The following is a 21,371-nucleotide window of genomic DNA, read 5'->3' as shown; positions in this document are numbered from 1 at the left end:
ACAAGACCAAACACTCAAAGCTTCATTCGAGACCCGGAAGTACATGGACGGCTGGCTGCAGTTTCAATAAGCGACCGCTTGATGGCGACACCGCTCAACGACTGGCAACAAAGTCGCTCAGGACAGAAACACATTAGTTCAGGGACGACAATCACGTCTTGAGTTGGCCAAGTTGGTAAAATAGTGCCATAATAACCTTTAAAGCTAACTTTTAAAGTTTTTTATTTGTCGTGGTGCAGAATATGCTGAATAAAAAGGTCTATATTTTCGCAAAAACCAAGTAAATACTAGACAATTTCAACATATTACCAATTTCAACAACACTTTCTGGTGCAAAATACAGTAAAATGTCCCCCAAAACTTTTTTTTCTAATGTTTTTCCATTATGTGTTTATCCATTTTTACAAACTTACCCTGACTTTGAGGCTTTGAGCTACGCCACTGATATCCCAGCCCATGTCTTAAAATGTGTGAAAAAAAAATAATGTACTAAATTTTTTATTTTTTTTAATTAATTAATTTTGTGGTATTTGGCAGGCTGGATTGGCGCCTCTTGTGTGACCGTTTTGGCCCACGGATCTAAAGTTTAACACCCCTGCTGGATGATGTTTTTTCATTAAGGTCATAAGGATCAAGTGTGTGTGCGTGTATGTTTGTGTGTGCAGTCTCATTTGAGCTCAGCTTGGCTGAACCTGTATATATCATAACCAGTGAATATTGCAACCCCAAATATTAATCTTTGTTGTTAAAGCAGACGTTCATTTTTTTAAGCACTTTTAGCAAAACCTCTTATTAACAACTGAAATTAGTTCCATTTCAAATCTTTTGTGCCACAGTGTTTGTTTCTGAACATATGTTGGGGAAGAGCCTGTCACTTCTGTAGCTTTCATTGTGCATATTTTTAATTAATTTTTTTTTACAATTTCTAATGTAATCAGAAAAGGTTGCAACCATCTTTCTGCAAGCAGCTGTTTAACTTGTGGTCTCAGTATTGTGCTATTCTTGTGAATTCCACTGAACTAGTGCACTGGTGAACCCACAGTGCAAGTTGATTTTATTTTCAGAAATTGCAGTCTATTACTATTTTGTAATTTTAAAAATTTGCAATAGTATGTAGGGGTTGGACTGAACTCTCGAGCAGGCCCATCCACTTTATTTTTGACTCCATCTTTGGATAATAATCAATGTGATTAAAATAAAATGTTCTTGCTGCCAGGTTTACTCAGCATTTTATGGTGAAAATACAACAAAATTATAGATTGTGGGTAAGAGTGTGACTGTACAAAGCGCTAAAGAAGAAAAATAGATATAATAGGTTACATATCGAAGTTGATAACTACTTTATTGATAGCTGATATTTACACTCGTTTTACATAAAGAAATAACTTTAAACAACCATTCCACAAATAATACAATCACAAAGCAGGTCAAAATGTAAAGACACGTTTTGTAAATATGGCAGAGGTGTGTAAAGAGTAGCAGCATGCAACAGACACAGAAGACATAAAGGGGATTGAAAATATGAAGAAATATACAAACATGTTTGGAAGAACACTATTGTGATGTATGCGCCTCACAATGCTCTCCTCTTCAGATAAATGCATCTTATCACAGTGTCTTTGATCATGTTTAATCAGACTGAACTATCTGAAAATTACTATTCTTAACTTCAGAAAAGGCAAGTGGGTTATCTCGGGTTTCCTCCCACAGTCCAAAACCATGTTCACTCTCACGTGCCCCTTGGTTTGAACATGACTGTGTCTCTCACTTTATTTGGCTTGCGATGGACTGTCGACCTGCCCAGAGTGAACCCTGCCTTTTTCCATAGTCAGCTGGGATTAACTCCAGAGGTACAGAAGATGGGTGGAGATGGATGGAGAGGACTTCTGAATACATGCTCAGAAAGACAAAGATTCTGGTTCTCTCAAAAGCATGTTTCCAGGTATGTGATACTGTAAGTTCAGTCTTTTCACAATTGATGGATGATCTTTTGAAATTGTGTCATCATGTAAGTGTTTTGGTATTTGGATAGACGACAAACTTTGATGTGGAAACTGACTGTGAAAATTGGCTTTTATTTGAGGAAGCACATTAGATTTGTGTTTCATTTTTCACACCGAGAAAAGGGTTGTTGAAGTTACACTCCTGCTTGCCATTTTTCATATTGACAATATAGTCCTACTTGCTGCCTCTTCCATGGACATTGGATCAAGGAAGCTGTGAATTCTTTCTATTTCATGGCAAAAGGAAAGTCTGTGATAGATAGCTGCACGTGTCGGATTTCACCGAGTGTGGGTGGCGAGCACTGGGATTCTTTTGTTCATACGACAACACTGAGTAAACTTATAAATATCGGTGCTGATCTGTGTAAGTTCAGTCAGCGAGCAGCTATTTCTTAAATTTTGTTGCTGTTTATTATGTCTAAGATTTGGAAAACAAATGGGGGAAAAAACTGCCTTTTAAAACTCAACATTTCCTGGAATAATCTCCAAAGAAATGTACCATTAAGAAAAGCAATTACAAGTAAATTCAAGGGTATCATAGTGTAATCTGCTGAAGGAGAGAAGTTGCTGCCTTTCTGAACAGATTGATAAGTTGTATTGTTCTATATTGTGATATTAATGTACAGTACATGTTTTGTGGGTTCTACTTTTTCTTGTAATTGTTTTTTTTAAAACTGGCTGCTGCCTTTGCCCTTGCAAAATAGATTCAAAACTAAATGGTGATGGAATTTATACAGTAACAAAAGCAGCAATAACTATGGCCTAAATACAAATGCTTTTGCAAAAACATGTAAAATAATGTAAATCAACATTGTATGATATGTCATAGTCAGTATGATGAAAGGTTTGAGAGAATCTTTGTGAGAATGACATGAATGAGTGACGTAATGTCTGTCCAATGGCTCACTGTACAGGCTACGCTCTCACTGGGTCCTGGGACTGCTGGGGAGTTTAGTCTTGTGATCTGAATGGCGAACCAGGGTCAAGGGTCATCCCACGTGCTGCCTGGAAACACAAAAGGCTTTTTTTTTTCTTTCTTCTCAGCATTATTCACAGCAAAGTAGCTGTGTTTGTATGCAGCTAAGCACCCATCCATTATAAAATCCATGGAGCAAATCTAACTACAGGGTTGATGAAAATGTGGCATAGCCCATCCCTCTCAGGCCATCCTGCCATCAGCGATGCCTGTCAACTCCTATCCACCTATTGTTTGGACTGTGGTTTGACTTTCTAGCATGGTGGAAAGCCCGAGGGAATGGGTGCCATGATCTGACATGACCCACGACTCTCACCAGTTAGGCTCAGAACTGACCGTCTTTGCCTGGGGGCTTTTGTTTTCGAGGTCTCCTTAAGAAACTCAGCAGATCATGTCGGACATGGGAAGGGCGATCACAGGGGGCATCTGTCCCTCCCAATCTCAAGAAGTGGTCACACAGTATAAAACGTTCAGCTCGGAGGTCTGTCGTGTTTAGCTTGCCACAACACAGCTGACTACGTCCAGGCTGCGGCTTGAGAAAAAGGAAAAAAAATAAATTAAAATGTACAATTCAAAACCTCACAGCTGCATGCACACTCGGTCATACTTAAACACTGCATGCTTCCCCGAATTGCCCAAACTGACCCCTGGGACAATTTCACACACACATTAAAAAAAAAAAAAAAAAAGCAACGTGTGGTAGAAAGGGGAAACGTTTTCCAGGCGTTCTTGAGCTTTGAATCAAATCCAGATCAAGAAGCTAAACTGTTGAGCCGTACTCTTCCCTTCCTCCAGAGTTGTATCCTGCAGTTTTACTCTTGTCCTGCTCAGTAGCAGATCTGAAAAAGCAGAAGAACAATGGGGTTTTCCTTGAATGCACTCAACTTGTGATGATGAAAGGGATTTCCCTCTGACTATAGTGATGGTGTGATTTGCAGTGGATAGACAGTCTCTCTGAACAATGCATCTCTGCGTTATATTGATTTTTTTTCATGGTGAATGACCCAAAATAAATCTATCTTCATCTAACTGTACATTTTTACTGTGAAAGTCATACGAACTGACGTTTCAACATTCCCTTTACCTGGTTTTCTTTTACAGCGATTATTGCTGAGGAGAGGAAGGGATGATGAGAGAACCATTTATGAAAAACGAAGCATTTGACAACATTTAATCCCAGAAGCCGACCACCAACCCATCTCAGAGTAGACTGTCACATTGCCTTTTCATATCCATACGAGGATTATATATTATTAGCCTGAAGAAACGGAAGAAGCGACATGATAACCACCAATCAAGATCAAGCTTTACAGCACAAGTCCCCTTTGGATACAGCTTCTGAGTCTTAACAAATTAATGTCATGATTCTTCTAATCTGCATTTATGTTCGACGATGAGTCATTTATTGGAAGATATTCTCTGGAAAAAGACTTCAATATTTGTTTCTAATATCACCATGAAGTAAACAAAGGTTACAGGCTTTTTTAGATCTTGGTTTCCACCTGTGTGTTTGTTTCACCTTCATGTTCCTCGTAATAGCTTTCTCTTCAAAGAGGAAGCCATCGTTGATAATGAAACTATAACTTAGATAATAGATTTATTTCTTCTTGATCCAAAATATCAAGAAATATGATCACACAATCCTAAAGAGGCAAATATTTAGTCATTTCATACTTGCCATAATTATTAGATATTTATTATCTAATAATAAATATCTAATATTATAATTATTTAGAAGATTATTACTTTGATTTGGGGAAGCTCCTTCGTTACTAACGTATCCTCAACTACAAGTCACACAGTGACACAAACACGAGAAATTGTTTTTCCAGGGTACCCTCAGTCATATATAGAAAGCCACAATTACACCAAAGAAAGTTCATGATTCATGTTGCATGTCAAGAATGACTTCAGAGTGGCACAAATGAGTGTATACAGTACATTCCAAGAAATCCTATCCAATGGCAAAATAACCCCTATAAACTCCTTAAATCTCAGAAGTATGGTTCAATTAAGGTTAGTCAAGCATTTTCGGGAAACACTCTCAGTCCAAATGTTTACTTTATATAAGCTATGTACAAACCTCTAGGATCAGCAACGGATTTGCTTTCTAAACCCTTCACTTCTGGTAAATACAGACATACATAGCTTTTTTGAACCAGAAAAAGTTACTCAGCGGTAATTTATGTACTGTCGTTGCCCTGTGTTCTTTTTTTTCTTTTCCTAGAACCTACCTTTTTAGCCTCAAAAGGCAGCACAGTGAAGAGACCACCAGGACAAGTCCCAGAGCAGAGGTTACTAGTATGGGAACCAGTAAACCTGCAGAGCACGACGCAAGACAAGCAGAAAGGTTTAGTGTGTGTGTGTGTGTGTGTGTGTGTGTGTGTGTGTGTGTGTGTGTGTGTGTGTGTGTGTGTGTGTGTGTGTGTGTGTGTGTGTGTGTGTGTGTGTGTGTGTTGAATTAGTAGATTATTGAGTCATTGTAAACGACAGCAATGAACCAATTCGATCTGATTAAAACAGCTTTTAAATTGGACATTATTACAAAAAGAAAACGTGCCATTAATTGGCTCAACAATAAACTGTTATTCTTTTCTCTTACTTCAGACAGTTAGTTGAGCCGACTTCAGTCAGAGTCTTGTGAGTTACATACTCGCCTGTGTTACGCCTTCGTTTAAACTGAAGCTGAAAACAACACATAGCACAAAGGACAGGAGCACAGAAATATACAAAAACAACATACCAGTGTTTATCCAAGATAGGTCATCTGAGTAGCAGAGAAGAAGAGAGACATTTTGAAAATAAATTTTACAGAGCAACAGATGGTTCGGATGTAGTACATAAAAGCTTAAGTCTAAACTGGTTTTACGGTCCACAACGAAAACAAATAAAATCACAACACTGAGACATTTTATATGACAAACTAACATCCACATGTGAGGACTTGTGTGACTCAGACAATATTCTTTTTAAGGCCACTTTTATGTCAAACTGGATCGTTGATTGGCTGTCTGCTCAACCTATCATTTAACATTATATTCATATTCACAACGAACGCCTCTCGTAACTAGTTCACGTCTAACTACATCATTTGTAAAAGTGTCACTTGCACGGAAGAACATAACTAACCCTGTAGATTCATGATAAATCTAAGAACACAGTGAGGCTTCCTCTCTGTCTTGGCATGTACAGATTCCTCTAACCTCTACTTCTGACGAAAAAGTAACTCTATGCTTTACATACTGTTCTGCATAAATATAGAAGTTAAATGTATGACAGTAAATTATACTGTCCAGTTTCTATCCATGTTGCTTCCCTGCCTTTCCCTTACAGGTTGTGACCCCACACAGAAGAAGTTTGTTCAATTAAGGGAGCATTACTGTATTGTGCATATTATTTTGTCGAGTGTGAAAAAAAAAGAATTTTTTTTTCTTTTTTTTGTCACATTTTCTTTAAGTGTTCCAGTTGTGTAAATCCTGAGCAAAATTCCACTTGGAGGAAAGACATTAACCATACATGATTTCAGTATGATGCTTTTATTGAAAACAGGATTAGTTTGCTTACTTATTGAAAATGTGAATCTGAAAAGTAAACTGTAATAGAGAACAGGGATGCTGCATACAGCGCTTAAGCTCTGGCGAATTCCTTTCGGTTTAGCTGCATCTCTATACTGTGATAGACAATAATTACTTGCTGAGCTCCACAATTACCATACTATAGAACTGAACTTGGCATCCTGCATAACACCATGAATGTCATTGTCAGTCATTTTCTGTACTTCATGTGGCTTGAAGCATACAGAGTCTCATGCACGAGACATGTGCGTTTAAGTTTAGTTTTTTTGTGTTATTTTTTCCTTTTATGCATTGAAGAGTAAGTGATGATGGCTGGTTATGTATCTGAAATGCCAACGCTAAATAACCTACAAAAGTGTTTGTGGGAAAATACGATTATGTGCACATAACTTATTTAATATCAAATACATTAAGCAAAGACGGGACTCTAGGGAAGAGTTCGAAAATCAGTCTTTCATTGGGGACACACAACGGTTGTCTGCTACAGGAACTGACAATATGAGTCTCAGCTATGTCGGGAATCCCTCTAGTCTTCCCACTCCATCGGCAAAAGCCAAGGATGTGGATAACCCTGGCTGTGCGGGTTCCTGTAAGAAGTGGCAGGAGAAAGGGCACCATAGTTCGTCTTTGCAACATTTTGCTTCATTGATGTGGACGTCTTCCTCTGCCTCATCAAGGCTTTTGTCAACGAGTGGTTCAACTCGACAGCCTCATCCGTTGGCCGTCCTCGTAGTATGTGCCTGACGGTAGGCAGAGCCAAGTCTGACTTACAGTCCAAGTAGCTCTTGAGGTTAAGCTGAGGGAAAACTGCGTCTCTGAGAGCCCGAACCAGCTGATTTTCAGTGTGGGACTGTCTGAGCTGATGGAAAACGCTCTGCTCCAGTGAGAGGTAGCACAGCGTGTCTTCAGCTGTCCCCAACTTTCCCACATAGCGGTCGGCCTGGCTTTTCTTCAACAGGGATGGATTCGGCATTTGTTGCTGGGATTTGGCCAGAGTCTCACTCTGTTGGTTCTTGTGGTTTTTTTTCTTGCCAGCATGGAGCGTCTCCGAGCCACTTGGCAGGAGATGATATAACCCTTCATCAGCCAGGTCCGCTAGGTCTCCAACCAGCAGCTGCTGAACGATATGCTTCCTCGTGAACGGAGATGTGACTGTAAGAGTGCCATGCAGTCCTCTGCCTGCATCAGACACAGAGCCAATGTTGTTAAACATCACCACAAGTGGGATACTCCGTTTGGAGTGATGGCGGCGGGCCTTCACAACCGGCATGCAGTAGCACTGTCTCTAGTCAGACAAACACTAAAAGCACAAGCCAGCGCTTAAATACCACTGATAAAGGCTAATAGCACACATTCCCCTCAGCCATGTCAAAGCATGTGCCATTAGGAAAGCATGGAACCAAAAATGACAAAAACATGCACATTGATAACACACTGCATGGGCCTTAATACCACACAGAGCGGTGGACCAGGAAACCACATAAAAGTACTTTTTTAAAGACATGCATTCCAAGCATGTTGGCGGTGTGGTTCATTTTGATGGGATCCTAAAAGATAGCCTCGATTCAAACAAGTGTGTCAATCAACTTGATAGATTATTATAGAAAACATACACGTTCAGCCACAAGCAGGTGACGCCATATAAGCCCAAAGCCAAAGTGACAGACCCATGCTGTGCCGAAGAAGAAGTGGCCACAAATCACCCAAACCTGGCTTTTTTTTTTTTTTAAAGCAGCTCAGCAGTAATGTTATAGGTGAGCGTTGCACGCAGGAGTGCAGTAAAGCTGTTTGTTTTTTTTTCATGAAGACGATACTGACCTTCCTTAAAAGATACCAGGACGACACGGCTGTCAGCAAGCTGTGGCTTCCTGTAGTTGCCATTCAGTGGCACAGGAGCTGAATCCTGAACATGGGAGGAGTACAGGGCTGTTGCTAAACTGATAAACTAAAAGGATATAAGAGCAGAAAACAGAAGCAAGTTAGACACAGAGCTTTTCAAGACATTTCGCTTCAGAGATCATGTTAATATTCAACCTGTTCAAGAATAATTACATTACTTTCAATCACCTGTTTGCGTGAAATTGTGACATGATTCCTAAACAGTGTCCACAGCACACTCGGGTAGCATGGAGGAGTCGTCAGTGACCCATCGTACCGATAATACTCATCCAGGCGCGACGGCAGCAGAGCTCTGACGTTGAAACCAGGAACCTGCACTTTTTGATCTGACAATTGAAATAAAACAAATAAATGTTGTGTTGTGGGTTTTTCTGTGCTGTTGCTTTTTTTACTTTATTCACAAAGATTTTGGATAAATGTATAAAGGTACAAGTAATTATTAAACATAAAGTCACTTTTGGCCAAGGAAATGAGCTGATGAGGAAGTGGCCAGAGTTTAACTTGAATTGCAACGTAATCAACCTTTCATTTATAAATGATCATAAACGTGACAAAACCACAAATGACATTCTGCTGAGATGTATAAAAAAATAGTTTGTTTAATTTGTATCCTGCTTCAGGCTTTCTTCAGCTCTACAGTAGAGAACCTGCTCAGCGTGGAAGAAAACATCATGACTAAATAACTTGTTACTAATGGACTACTCCCTTTCTCCCCACTGCCCACTCAAAGGAAATTCAGACGCTTTGAAATCTCTACAAATAGTCAAGTTTCGCCCCCAAGCAATTCTACCATATTCTATTTTGTTTTACACTCACCTCTGTATTTGATACCGTTGATGAATTTTAAAAACTTCTCATAAGCTGGGTTGAACTCCCCAACCTGCACAGGAAGCAAAGATTGATGGTTAACGGCTGTAGAGTGAATGGATTCGGGACCCGACAGGAATCCACACTGGCTCACCTCAATCAACACTCCCAATACTGCCAGTCCATCAGATTTGTCCACAGCCATGGACATGTTTGGGTACTTGTCTGAATTGTAATGTACTACATGCATCTGTGGAGAAAAATAAAATAAAAAGTAAAATAAATTAAACAGTGTGCTTGTGCTCGTAGATAAATCTTTATTTTTTTTCTTGTTTGTAAGTCTGTTTCCAAGTATGAATCTATTTCAGGTTTCTTTCTGACTCATTCCAATGGTTTGTGATACAAAGTCAACATATTTTGACAAGACGCTGTTTAACACTGAGTGAAGTGGAAATGATGGACAACTGCTGAAGTGACTAAAGGCACAAATATTAATTAATCAGTATTTGATCTACAAATCACATAATGAACAAAGTAATCCGTTTTAATCCAACGTCATTGCAAAAAAAAAAAAAAACACCAATGTTTGATTTCGGATATAATTAGGACTTTATGTTGAAACTGTCAGCGTTTTGCATCCACACAGGAATGTCACCAATTTCGGCCAATTGTGGTGCCATTGTGTTTCCAGACTTGGTTCTGTTTTGTGAATTGAAGTTTAAATTTGCACCATTTTGGGGAATACTTCAATTACCATCATTTACCCATCCCAAACAACATGTCATCAAGCGGCTGTGGTTGTGGAGCCTGGAAACACTTGAAAAGATGTGAGCGATCGACGTGTCCACTCAGAGACTCAGGTCAGGCCACCGCACCTTACTTGTGGCTTTGCTGCAGCTGGTGCATGGGCACATAAAAACTCTCAGGTCGTAGCCATTTCAGCATCGACACACTGTAATTCAAATGCACCAAAACTAAATAAACCAGTCTTCTTCTTTTTTTTTTCACTTGCTTCCAAACGTTTCTGAGAAATCTGTACTTTCACCAACGTGAACCGAGCAACTTACTTTCTGAAGGATGCTTACGGGGCTTTGCACGTTAAATAGCACAGACAGCCACTCCTTTCTGGAGGTGGCTGAAAACCCAAGAAAATAATAGGCTGCTACTCTAATCCTCTTAAATCCAGCAGAGGTAAGACATGCTGACATATTATCCAGTAATATACTAACGGAGTCGGCCCTATGTCTTGCCTCTGCCTTTTTGTTTGTGAACTCAACGACAAATTGCATTAAACTGATTGGTATTATTATAAATAAATAATAACAACAACAACAGTGATCGCAACAGACTTTCCTTTATAATCTGAATCAGGCGACTTTAAAAAAAAACATTTCTATATTTAAACTCTTTTTAAAAAGCATCCAAATTTACTTCACAGCTAATTACATGTCAAAATGTCAGATGCAAAATATATTTTGTCAACACTGTCAGGACTGAATATATTGTTCTCCAGTAATGATATGCTAGTGCAAATATTTTACGAGTTTCTTGTTTGAGCAGCATCAGCTCTGATGTGTGACTGTGGCTCTGATTCATTTACCAGTCATGTCACACTTAAATCACAAAGTACTTAAAAAAAATATCTGTGTGGTGCCAGGGATGCTGTCACCTGATGATGCAGAAAGACCAATGAGGTAAACCGTAGACACCTTAAAAGAATAATCCTCTAGTGCAGCCTAAAGGGACCTCATTACTCTGAAACTCAACTTTAGTCAATTATTTTGGTTTGTGCTTAAAAAAAAATGGTTTCCCTTATTTCATGCAGCCATTTCATCCAACCACTGAGTTCATTCTCTGTTAAAAGCTCCATAATTGAAAGTCAATTAATTTAGATCCAGTAGCAACTGAAGGTACACAAATACAACACTGATTTTAATTGGACACTCTCTTCATTGTTTTGAGGCAACTGCAGTGCAGTGATTGTGACAAACTGGTATAACTTCATAACAAACCCTAACAACAGTTTTAGATTTGTTTATGCCTCCAAGGACAAGTAAATGTGTCCTCAGCTCCACTGTATTCAGCCCTCTCAATTGCACTTCTTTTTGTCCTGGGAGACTCTAAGGCTGATTTTTGTCATGCTTTGTGCTTTTTAGTCAACACTTTTTTTGTCTGTGCTGCCATTTCACTGAGTACCACTGTGGCAGTGCTCAGTGATGTTAAACATAACACATCGGTTTGACCAAAGTGAGCCTGTGAGTCAGAACTATGGGCAAACCAGAACGCGAGTTACAGACAAATTCATCTCAGCAAAGGAGCAAAATCGACTTGTAAAAATCCTGTTGACTGAGAGGTCTGTCTGACGTGGAGGTGAAGACGGAGTCATTTACAGGTCCCCTGTCGCTACGCAAAAACATCCACCAACAAAATGTATTACACACACTTGATTATGGAGACATATATATCATTATGTACACACAAAAACCAGTGAGAAACACACACACACACACCCACACACACACACATATACGCAACCTTCCAAACACATACAAGTAATTTTACTACTATAATAACCCCACAATTAAAATCATTATATTATTTGGCGGTCATGTTGAACACAGCAGTACATTATAATACAGCTGCCTTCGGATGGAGAAGGGTCAAAAGAACTTGGATTCATCAAAGTTGAAATCCAATATGTGCTTTTTAAAATGAATTAATTTATTTATACATATATATTTATTCATAAATTGCAACTACAGTATATAAAACCTTTGAAATGTGTGTAATGTGCAAGATATATTTCACATTCCAAAAAATTTATTCCAAAAACGTATTACAAAAGTCATCTATCTTGGTTTACTGTAATTTTGCCTGCTCATTATTTACTATTGCAGCTCTGGGTGAAAGTCGCTGAGTTTACCTCTGCCGCATACTGCCTGCTGTCCACCGTGTGTTCGGAGCCTGTGGGCCGACTGGAGGAGCCCCAGTGGAAGTGAAGCTGAGCTGCAGTGTAACGATTGGGCAGGCCGGTCATGTGCATCATAGAGGGTAATGAAATTTGCACTGTGGAACAGAAAAAATTTAAATTACAATCTCATCACAAAAAGCAGAAGAGGCGTTACCTCAGTTCACGTCAAGATATTAACTTTATTTTAGTTGAAGAGGTCAGCATCCGCTGTCAGAGTGGTGGAGCTACATTTCAGGTACTTAGTGACGCAATGACACAGGGTGCCCTGCACATGTTCGTCAGCATCTGATGAATGCTTACACATGAAAAACCTTTGTCAGCTTTTCTCATACGTCACTCTGACGATGCCACTCAGGCTTGTGGTGTTGAGGACCCTTCAGTTGCACACACATAAGCACTTGTCTGGTATTTGCAGTATCTCTGTCGTAAATGCTTTACTTGGACAGATTTTACCGCTGGCATGCCTTCAGCTTCAAACAGATAACATGTATCAGTTCTTGCGTACAGGTTAGAGTTTTTATACTGACTGACTCACATTTTCTCAGACCAAACATGCAGGTTGTTCTTTTAGGGGAAAAGACAGTTACGATAATAAGACAGTGATTTTCAGAAGATTGCTGAGCCAGATGTAGAAGGAGCATCCTCCTATCATTTTCTTGAAGGCTGACCCAGAAATTATGTCTGTGTTTTTACGTTTGACCGTGTAGTGAATGAGTCGAGTAGATATCGCTTTGATTTAAAAAGCCTCCAGATTAGAAGGCAAACAAAAATACAACCTATTTAAGTTAAGCTACCCGGGAGGTAACGGATGAACCAACTACATCACATATTTTATTGTACACTGTGCATTTCTTTAGATATTTTCTTGACTGATACCCACCAGAGTGTCCATTATTTCCAAGTGTGAGCTGCTCGTTCGGCGACAGATTGTAGTTTTGAACCTCGATCGGACGCAAGGTTGGATCAAACCTCAGCAGGTCTGACTTGATGTCAATTGGAGACTGGAAAGCACCACCACAATAAGGGTAATTCTTGGACCAGTGGTGCTCTCCTTCTGGTCCTGGAACAACATCAGTCACATCCAATAAAACATCCTGAAGGCATATCTGGTCCTTTAAAGCAGCTTGTCATAGATGGCCTAAATGACGCTGTGCATTAGAGATCTGTTATTGTCAGAAAACTCAAATTCATGCTGAAGTGAAGTTGAGAACAACAACAACAGCAAAAAAAAACTTCTTGCCAAACAGCCATTTTGCACTGTTGCTTCAATAAAAAATTTGGGGTGGGGGGGGGCATGAGCACAGGATTGACACCCAAACTGCAAAATCTGTGTCTCTGGGTCTCATATATCTAAATGACAATTGATATTTAAAAAGAAATAGAACAAAGATACCTGTGATATGCCAAACTCTGCATATTCTCCACCAAAATACGTTTCCACATTCGGCAATATCACAGAAGTTTTGCAAAAGACCAGCAGAAATCACTGTAGTTTACACAACATTTCATGTGCAATCAAATTGAAGTATTATTATCAATGCAGACGGAGCGATGGGAGAGGCTTGTGGCTCTGCTTTTTCTGTTGCAATGAGAATGAGAACCAGGCAGTTGTTTGCACAGGGAGACAGTGAGAAGGCGGGCTTTCTCAAAATGAAAGGTTTCTGTAACGCACAAGACACTGAAAATCACCACATTTATAGATTGAGTCATGCAGTGACCTCAGCTGCATGAGGGTGTCTGTCCATAACTTGTCTGCAAAGACAGTTAGGCTCACAGGGCTTTGGGGGAAAAAAGCAAAAAGAGAAGGGAAAAAAATGGGATTGAAAAGACCACAGGGTGTTTTTTTTTTAATTACAGTAATTTAATTGTAAGTGTGAGCATTCACATAGGGGTTTTTAAACAAAATGCTACAGTAAATATGAAGTTAAGATGGTGTTTGACAGAGAATGAACCTTATTTGAGTCACAGAAGTTATCGTGTGAAATAAAAATGTGCCTCTTGTACATAACAATGAATTCATTTCTGTCACATGATGGTCACTCGTTCATCGTCTGCCTGTGATTTTTCTCAAATTCAGCAATCACTGCATGCCAGATGACCATGGTGCAGCACAGAGCCTGCCCCCAACCGGCTGTCAGACAAATGAGGATTGATTGTGTAAGACTTGCCAAAAGGCATCAAATTAAGCTGCGAAATCGCAGAAAATTTGTTTGGTGCAAGGCTCAAAGTTCACTCAAGGCAAATGTTCTCTATAATAAGGGAGAAAGTAACTCTTATGGCTACAATTAGTCACTGTACACCTCATACTTGTTGTATTTTGATGCCAGTTTCCCTTTAATAAAGAACCTTTCCCAACCTTTGGTGCTCCCGTGGCAGTCCTTGGTGGAACACACATGGCAGTGGGCAGTTCCCTAAACATGTGGCTCTTTGTGTATGAAATAAAGAATTTTTACAATGCTTTGTGTTGAATATAGTGACATATTTAAATTTACTTCAGTACGACAGCAAGGCGTGAAACTGATAATCGTAAGTAATTATTTTACTCTGTTGAATTTTGTTGTTTGCATTGTCTGAGTGGAGTGTTGAGGTGATGACGGTTTGTAACACTCTACTGTAAAGTCATCATCACAAACTCTGAGAAGACCTGCACCATGTCAATGAAACATTTTTAATGGTTGTGACCAAAAGTCAGAGTGAAAACCATCAAGCTGCAATTGTTTGTTTCCACACCTGTGATCATAAGTTTGCAGAATACATTTTTCTTAGATATTTAATAACTAGAATGATTTAGAAAAATAATAAAAAAATAAGCAATAGATTTTTGGAGAGGCAGTGACACAGCGACAAGAGGTCATGCTTTGAGCATAGATTATGTAAGAGATACTCATGGTTCAAGAAGTCCCGGCTTCGAGACCTTAAGGCTGCAGATGAAAGCAGTCAGCCACTTATGAAATGTTTTATAATTGCAGAGTCAGTAATGAACTCAACAATTACTCGAGGTGACAGGGCTGATGTCAGTACTAGCTGTCGAGTCAAAGAAGGGTCACAGGCGAGGGTTTTTTTCCCCCCTTTTGTTTTCAGATGAAGAAGCACTCTTTAAAATGAAACGTCGCGTGTCTTCATTTTGGGTAGTTTGGCAATACATAGACGACAGAGTGGAGCAGATTAAACCAGTGCAAACCAATGTTGCCATATGCCACTATATGATCGTGGGCCTAAATGCAGCTCAACCAGCTGTAAAACCGATGCCATATAGCACTATTCTTTTATATATTGTACAACTTGTATTGCCATCTTTTTGGTTGTGACATCTTAATTATTTGCACTGTGAGAGGAGATGCTATCCAATTTCATTGTACATCGTACAGTGATAATGAAGGCTATTCTATTCTATTCTACATTATACTACAAAAATGAAGAGTTGATCTCATAATTTCTCATCAATTATGAAGCAATCAGACCAATCATCAGGAACAGGTTTGGGGCGTGTTTCCTGCTGCTGTTGCTCTAAGTTTGATTTTTAAAAGCAATTTAGTTTATATTTAATGTGCTGTGTTAACATTATCTGTCTAAAAACAGATTTAAAAGTTTGTTTATGGTGTTATTTCATTGTATTTTCAAGTATATGTATAGCACCTTGTGGTGTTTTATGGAAATAAATGCACCTTGCCTCATGTGGTGCATCTTTTCTGACTCAGATATTACAGTGCAACATCAAAATCAAGTCTTACACTCAACTGGCTACTCAGTAAAGTGAATTATTAATGTGCCTGATGTGCAATACATTGTAAAATATATATTTTTTCAGACTTACCATTGTATGTCCATTTGGCACCTGAAACAAATACAAAACACCATAGTGGTATCAAATGAATGGCACAAAATAGAGCAAAATCAAAAATGAGTCAGTTATTTAGTAGTGTCAATAGAAAAGCTAATAGTGAAGGAACATAATAAAAAGTTTTGCACAGTACTGTAGTTCAATAACACTTAACCAACTAAACTGACATAAACCAGAAATGAATAGTCACCAATCGAAGTAGCAACAATTCTCCATCATGTACAAGTGTATGAAGACACCTGCTGTCAAGCATCCTTGATGGAGGTCCAGATCCTCCTTATCCACACTTAAAATGCACTGAACCTTTAAAAAATAAAAATAAAAACCTCTACATCCACATAAACTCACGCAGAAGCAATTACCTTGCAGGACGCTGAGCAGGCTGAGCTGCAGCAGGACGACGGGAATGAAGCTCGGACGGTGCATGTTGGTGTGTCAGCCCTCCCTCGGTGAAAAAGCACGAGCCTGGGAGCACCGGATCCCTCACACCGGCTTTTATGCGCGTGTTGTCAGCTCCATTGTCGCTCGGCCTGACGTCAGAGCAACAACAAAACCAGCCTCCAAGAAGTCATCTCCAGAGGGTGACATCCAAACAGCGCAGACCGCATCCCAGCCGAGCCCCCTCATTTTAGGTTTTCCACGTCCTCCCCGCACGGAGGAACGCGCGTGCTGCAGCCTGGAGAAATGCGCCACGCGTAAAAACAGACAGGTGACAACGGCACGCGCTCCCACAGAGTGGCGCAAACTTTACACTGTCACTCAACCACAAAAGAAAAAGAGCAGTGACAAACTTTTGGAGGGAGCCACTTTTCTTTCGCTTTAGTTTGGATTAAACACTGGTCTATTTCACCATGGAAAGTAGCCCAAATTCTACATTTTCTTATAGTTGGGATCAAACCCCGTTACGCACATAGTCACTGTGATGAATTACTTTTGTGTGACAGAGCAAGTAGATTTAAATAATGCTTCACAAAACCACTCACTGAGGTTTGCTCAAACTGTCCGCTTATTTAAATCTGGGCTCAAAACAGTATTACTTACTATTATCATTATTTTAATATATTACTCCTTGTAATCATTTTTTTTACTATTCTAATTAAATTTTCATTATTTTCATTTTAATTTGATTACTAGCTATTCTCCCATTTTATTGGCTTTTGGCCGTTCTGTGTTGTAATGTGAAAAAAATAAAACACTGCTGGGTGACACCCATCCATCCATCCATCCATCCATCTAATCAAGTGCATAATAGAGATTTGTTTCCCTTTTGCTCTTGCTTCTTATTTATACCAGTGATGGACAGTGTTGTTGTTGTTGTTGTTGTTGTTGTTGTTGGGTTTTTTTTATGATGACATGCAGAGCATAAATGCATTGAATAGTACACTGAAATGCAATTTAATGTAATTCAGTCAGTATTCTGCTTTCTGCTGCCATGGCTGTTTAAGCCACACATACAATACTTCTGGCCTTTTTCGGATGCTAAGATCTTGAATATGCTTTATAAATGTATATATTTATCAATACTATTTCCCAGGTTGTTTGTTCAGTTTCCAACTGAGGTTTCAGTCGACGTGACAATATGGCTGCAGTTTTTTCAGATCTAACCTCACAAAACAAGAAGATCATGTACGACTTCCTGCTCCGTGTTGTGTGAATCATTTCAATAAATAAGGCTATCCCCTCGCATTGACAGCAAACGCAGAGAAACCTTCTATTGGTGCTATCAGCATTTCTTTCGATTGATTGTGTCACCATCAAGGAACTATTGGTCTAAAGGTCAGTGGAGAGCCGCCACTTCCGCTATAGTTTACAACCGTCACTCACTCCCTTAAAGACAGCGCAAAGAGAAGCAGCAAGATGAGGCACATTCTGCTCTTGGGGATAGTTTGTTTGACTTTCCACATCAGTCAATCCGTTCCAGGTATGTGATTTTTCTTTTTTGTTCTCTTTTTAAAAGCAGTAACATTAAAACCAAAGTCCAATTTATCATGTGCAGCTTTATGCACTGCATCACAGCAGGCCTGGCTATCAGCATAGTCTGCAGTGGAAATCACGAGGCTGCTCGTCAAGCATAAAGTATTCATCAGAATAAAAATAAGTACAACAGGCAATCAATAGATTGGATGAATATATCAGTTTCAGTGTCTTGAGCAAGCCTGATTGGGTATTCTTCTTTGCTTACTTTATGTTACAACTTGCAAGTGAAACTAACTTTTTCTTTACCAGTCGCCAAAACTGAAATGATGGTGTGTACTGTGCATTTACTCTCGCAGAAACATTATTTACATTCTCTCAACAACAGTACTGAGCTGACTGGATGGATCCTTTGTTTGTTTAGCCAAAGTTTGAAACTCTGAGATCATTTCTGTCTGAGCCTGACTTATGAGCATGACGACCTGAAACTGTCGTCTTGCAACCTCAGCGAACCCACGAGCAAATAGAGAGGCACCAACGTAGAATGGTAAAGCAGGTATTTAGTTCGTCAAAATCGTAGTTTCCCTCCAAAATTAGGTGCACTTTGAGTGCAAAATAACCGTTTGAAACTACTTCCCCTCGGTGAAATGTATGAAGGGTGGGGAACAGGCCATAAATGACACTTTTTATTGGCATCATAAAAACAGGGAGTAGGTTTCTGGTGATGATGCTGGTTAAACATTAGCTTTATGATGATGATTTTTACTGAAACATATATGGTAGGGGTGTAATGATTGTCTTATGTGCACAATGAGTGATTCACAGTTTGTCCCACCAAAAAAAAAAAAAAAGAAGTTTACTTGAAAGCATAAAAATCGACTCAACTGTATGTATTTGTGTTTTCATACCACAGATTTCTGTCAATTAAAATCTGATGCAGGCGAAGGCACAGCGTTCATCTTTGCTCATTACTATGACAGTGTGACTGACCTATGCAGCCCCTTCTTTTACAAGGGTGCGAAGGGCAACGGCAACAATTTTGAAAATGAGAGAGACTGCATCAGAAACTGTTCGGCCAGAGCAGAGGAGATCTACCCAAAGGATGGTAAGAAGGATGAATGCATTTAACGACTGAGGGTTCATTCAATGAAGGACCACAAAGGCATTCTCTAAATGTTCTTCTCGACTTTCTGAGGACTTTGGAGTCTTTGGAGACCTTGGATTGGTTATGATAGAGGTTTATGGCTGAAAGGAGGCCATAAATCCTTCTTGATTAAAGCTACAAGTGAGAAAGAAACCATGAGGCCTCGGAGCCACATATTCATATTTTTTCCCCACAGCTAATTACTTTATATTCTCAGAGGCAGAAGGAAAGGCATGTCAGTGTCATTGAATCATACGCCATCAAGTGGTAAAAGAGCAGGGCTACTCAGAAACAAAGCTTGAATAAGAACTCGCCCCATGACAAAGGTTAACCAACATACAGTTTATTAGTCTTTTTTTTGTGATATTCATAATGATAATATGAGCATTATTAACATAATTACCTGTTCATTCTGCACAGCCACCAAAGCGTGTACCTTCAAAAGGGTATTAGGTGGATGTGATGGCAACTATGTGAGATACTACTATGACCCAATCCATGATAAATGCAAAAGGTTCTTGTGGACCGGATGTCTTGGAAATGGAAACCGATTTCGTGACTACGACAGCTGCAATGTCACCTGTGCTGGCATCCATGGTGAGTACATAATTCCATCACCTGCGCATGGAGACAAACATTAATGATTTATTAATAGGTAAATGCAAGTTGTTAATCTGTAATGACAACATGCCGTGCTGAAAAGATTTTCAATGTGCTGTTTTGATTCACAGAGGATGGTGACGAAAAGGAGGAAGATGAGCCGGACACCCCAATTGGTCAGTAGACACACAGTCGCCTTGATCAATAATTAAGTTGATTTACTTTACAACCCCTAATGTAAAATTCAATTAAATATGGGCAATGTAAAATGTTCATATAGTTTTCATTTATTACAAATATAATGGAGAGATCTGTGGCCTTTTGTGTTTTATCCTTTACAATTTTAACAGAGACATTTTCTGTAGGGTTCTCCTCCACAGCAAGTTGTTGCAACTTTTATGCAGAGTCCCCCTCAGCACAGTGAACTGCCTCTTGTCTGAACGGTGCTATATAAACTTGCTTTGCCTACGAACAATGTCATAAGGATACTCATTTATTTTAAAGATACTCCTGTTTATGTATCCGTGTCTGAATAAGTCCAGAATAGGTTGTTTAGCATATAGTCCATTCACACCCATGCTAACCCGCTGTTCTCCTTCAAAGCAATCATCTGTGGAGTTTTGATTGGATTGGTCGTAGCTGCAATCCTAATAACGGTGATTGTCCTGACCGTTCGCTCAAAGTAAGCCCGTTCCTCCAATTCATCTTGTTTTTCCCATACTGCTTGCCCTATAAATATTGCAATATTTGTTTTGTTTATTTGTTGTTGTTTTTTTATAGGAAAAAGAAGTCAAGCAAGTCTAAAGGGAAAAGTAGAGATGCCCAGACTGACACCCCTCTTCAGGACAGGGAGATTGAAATGGCATAGAAAATCATGTCAAAAGCGACGTCACGTCGCTTTACTGCTTTGGTTTTCGACCATATTTCTACGAGTCTTGATACAAAAACATATCATCTCTACAGGTTCTACACTGATTTTATCGCTGTAACATGTAATAGCCATTCTCCTATGCTCCATTTGCAATTTTGTGTCATCTCTACTACATGTGAAAAGTGATATTTTGAGTTGTATTTTTTTTTTTTTATTAATGTTTATATCATGCTTTCAATAAGTAATCCCAAGGAACCTTTAATTGCTCAGTATTTTCAAAGATTCAGTTGTGGTAGTTGCTGGAGTTGCAGTGGCTCCAATAGTTTCAGTGATATAATAAGAAGGGAAACAATTGTAACAATAATCCGAGAAAAAATGTTTCAGCTTTGCAACTATTAGGAGTTTCTCTTTTTTTTTACATGGACTGTACACTGAATATATTTGTCATTTTCATTGTATGTTTGGTAGAACAATCATTTATAATTTAGTAAAATATCTGTAACATTAATCACAAGTTTCAATAATTCAGAAAGATTAAGCCATCTAATTACTTTTAGGTCTAATAAACTTCCCTCGTCATATACGAGAAATATAAAAAAAACAAAGAATTGGCATTTGAGTCAAGTTGGTGTTTTAAAGAAGCAGACAAGCAGAAGCAGAACTGCAGAATTTCAATTTTACTTGCTCATCAACTCATCTGTAATTACCGGATGTGCTTTCAACAATGTGATCTCATGATAATTTCACTGCATCATCACCTGGGGATTTGC

At 39.1% G+C, this 21,371-nt stretch overlaps 1 protein-coding gene across 1 annotated transcript; it reads right to left on the bottom strand.

Annotated features, from left to right (window-relative positions):
* Nucleotides 1-6,479: 6,479 nt before the first annotated feature.
* Nucleotides 6,480-16,527, bottom strand: ca12 (carbonic anhydrase XII). The gene is made up of 9 exons (XM_080505374.1): nt 16,435-16,527; nt 16,046-16,066; nt 13,112-13,291; nt 12,184-12,326; nt 9,415-9,510; nt 9,270-9,333; nt 8,622-8,779; nt 8,373-8,499; nt 6,480-7,733 (listed from the first exon to the last, which is right to left on the bottom strand). The coding sequence occupies exons 1-9, from the start codon at nt 16,496-16,498 to the stop codon at nt 7,081-7,083; spliced, it is 1,506 nt and encodes a 501-aa protein (XP_080361500.1). The 5' UTR covers nt 16,499-16,527; the 3' UTR covers nt 6,480-7,080.
* Between the last annotated feature and the right edge of the window lie 4,844 nt (nt 16,528-21,371).

The sequence above is a fragment of the Blennius ocellaris genome (genome assembly GCF_963422515.1).
Source record: "Blennius ocellaris genome assembly, chromosome: 11".
In the NCBI taxonomy this organism is placed as follows: Eukaryota; Metazoa; Chordata; class Actinopteri; order Blenniiformes; family Blenniidae; genus Blennius; species Blennius ocellaris.
The sequence above is the reverse complement of the archived record's forward strand: the minus strand, read 5'-3'. Positions and strand labels throughout refer to the sequence as shown.

Bases quoted from the DNA above. Each gene is read 5' to 3' on its own strand.
- ca12 (XM_080505374.1), bottom strand. From the start codon at position 16,498: ATGCACCGTCCGAGCTTCATTCCCGTCGTCCTGCTGCAGCTCAGCCTG. The intron at 8,780-9,269 runs GTGAGTGTAAAA...TTCAATTGTCAG, and splicing joins CAACGGTATCAAATACAGAG to ATCAAAAAGTGCAGGTTCCT. The intron at 7,734-8,372 runs GTCAGTATCGTC...TGTCTGATGCAG, and splicing joins CCTGGTATCTTTTAAGGAAG to GCAGAGGACTGCATGGCACT.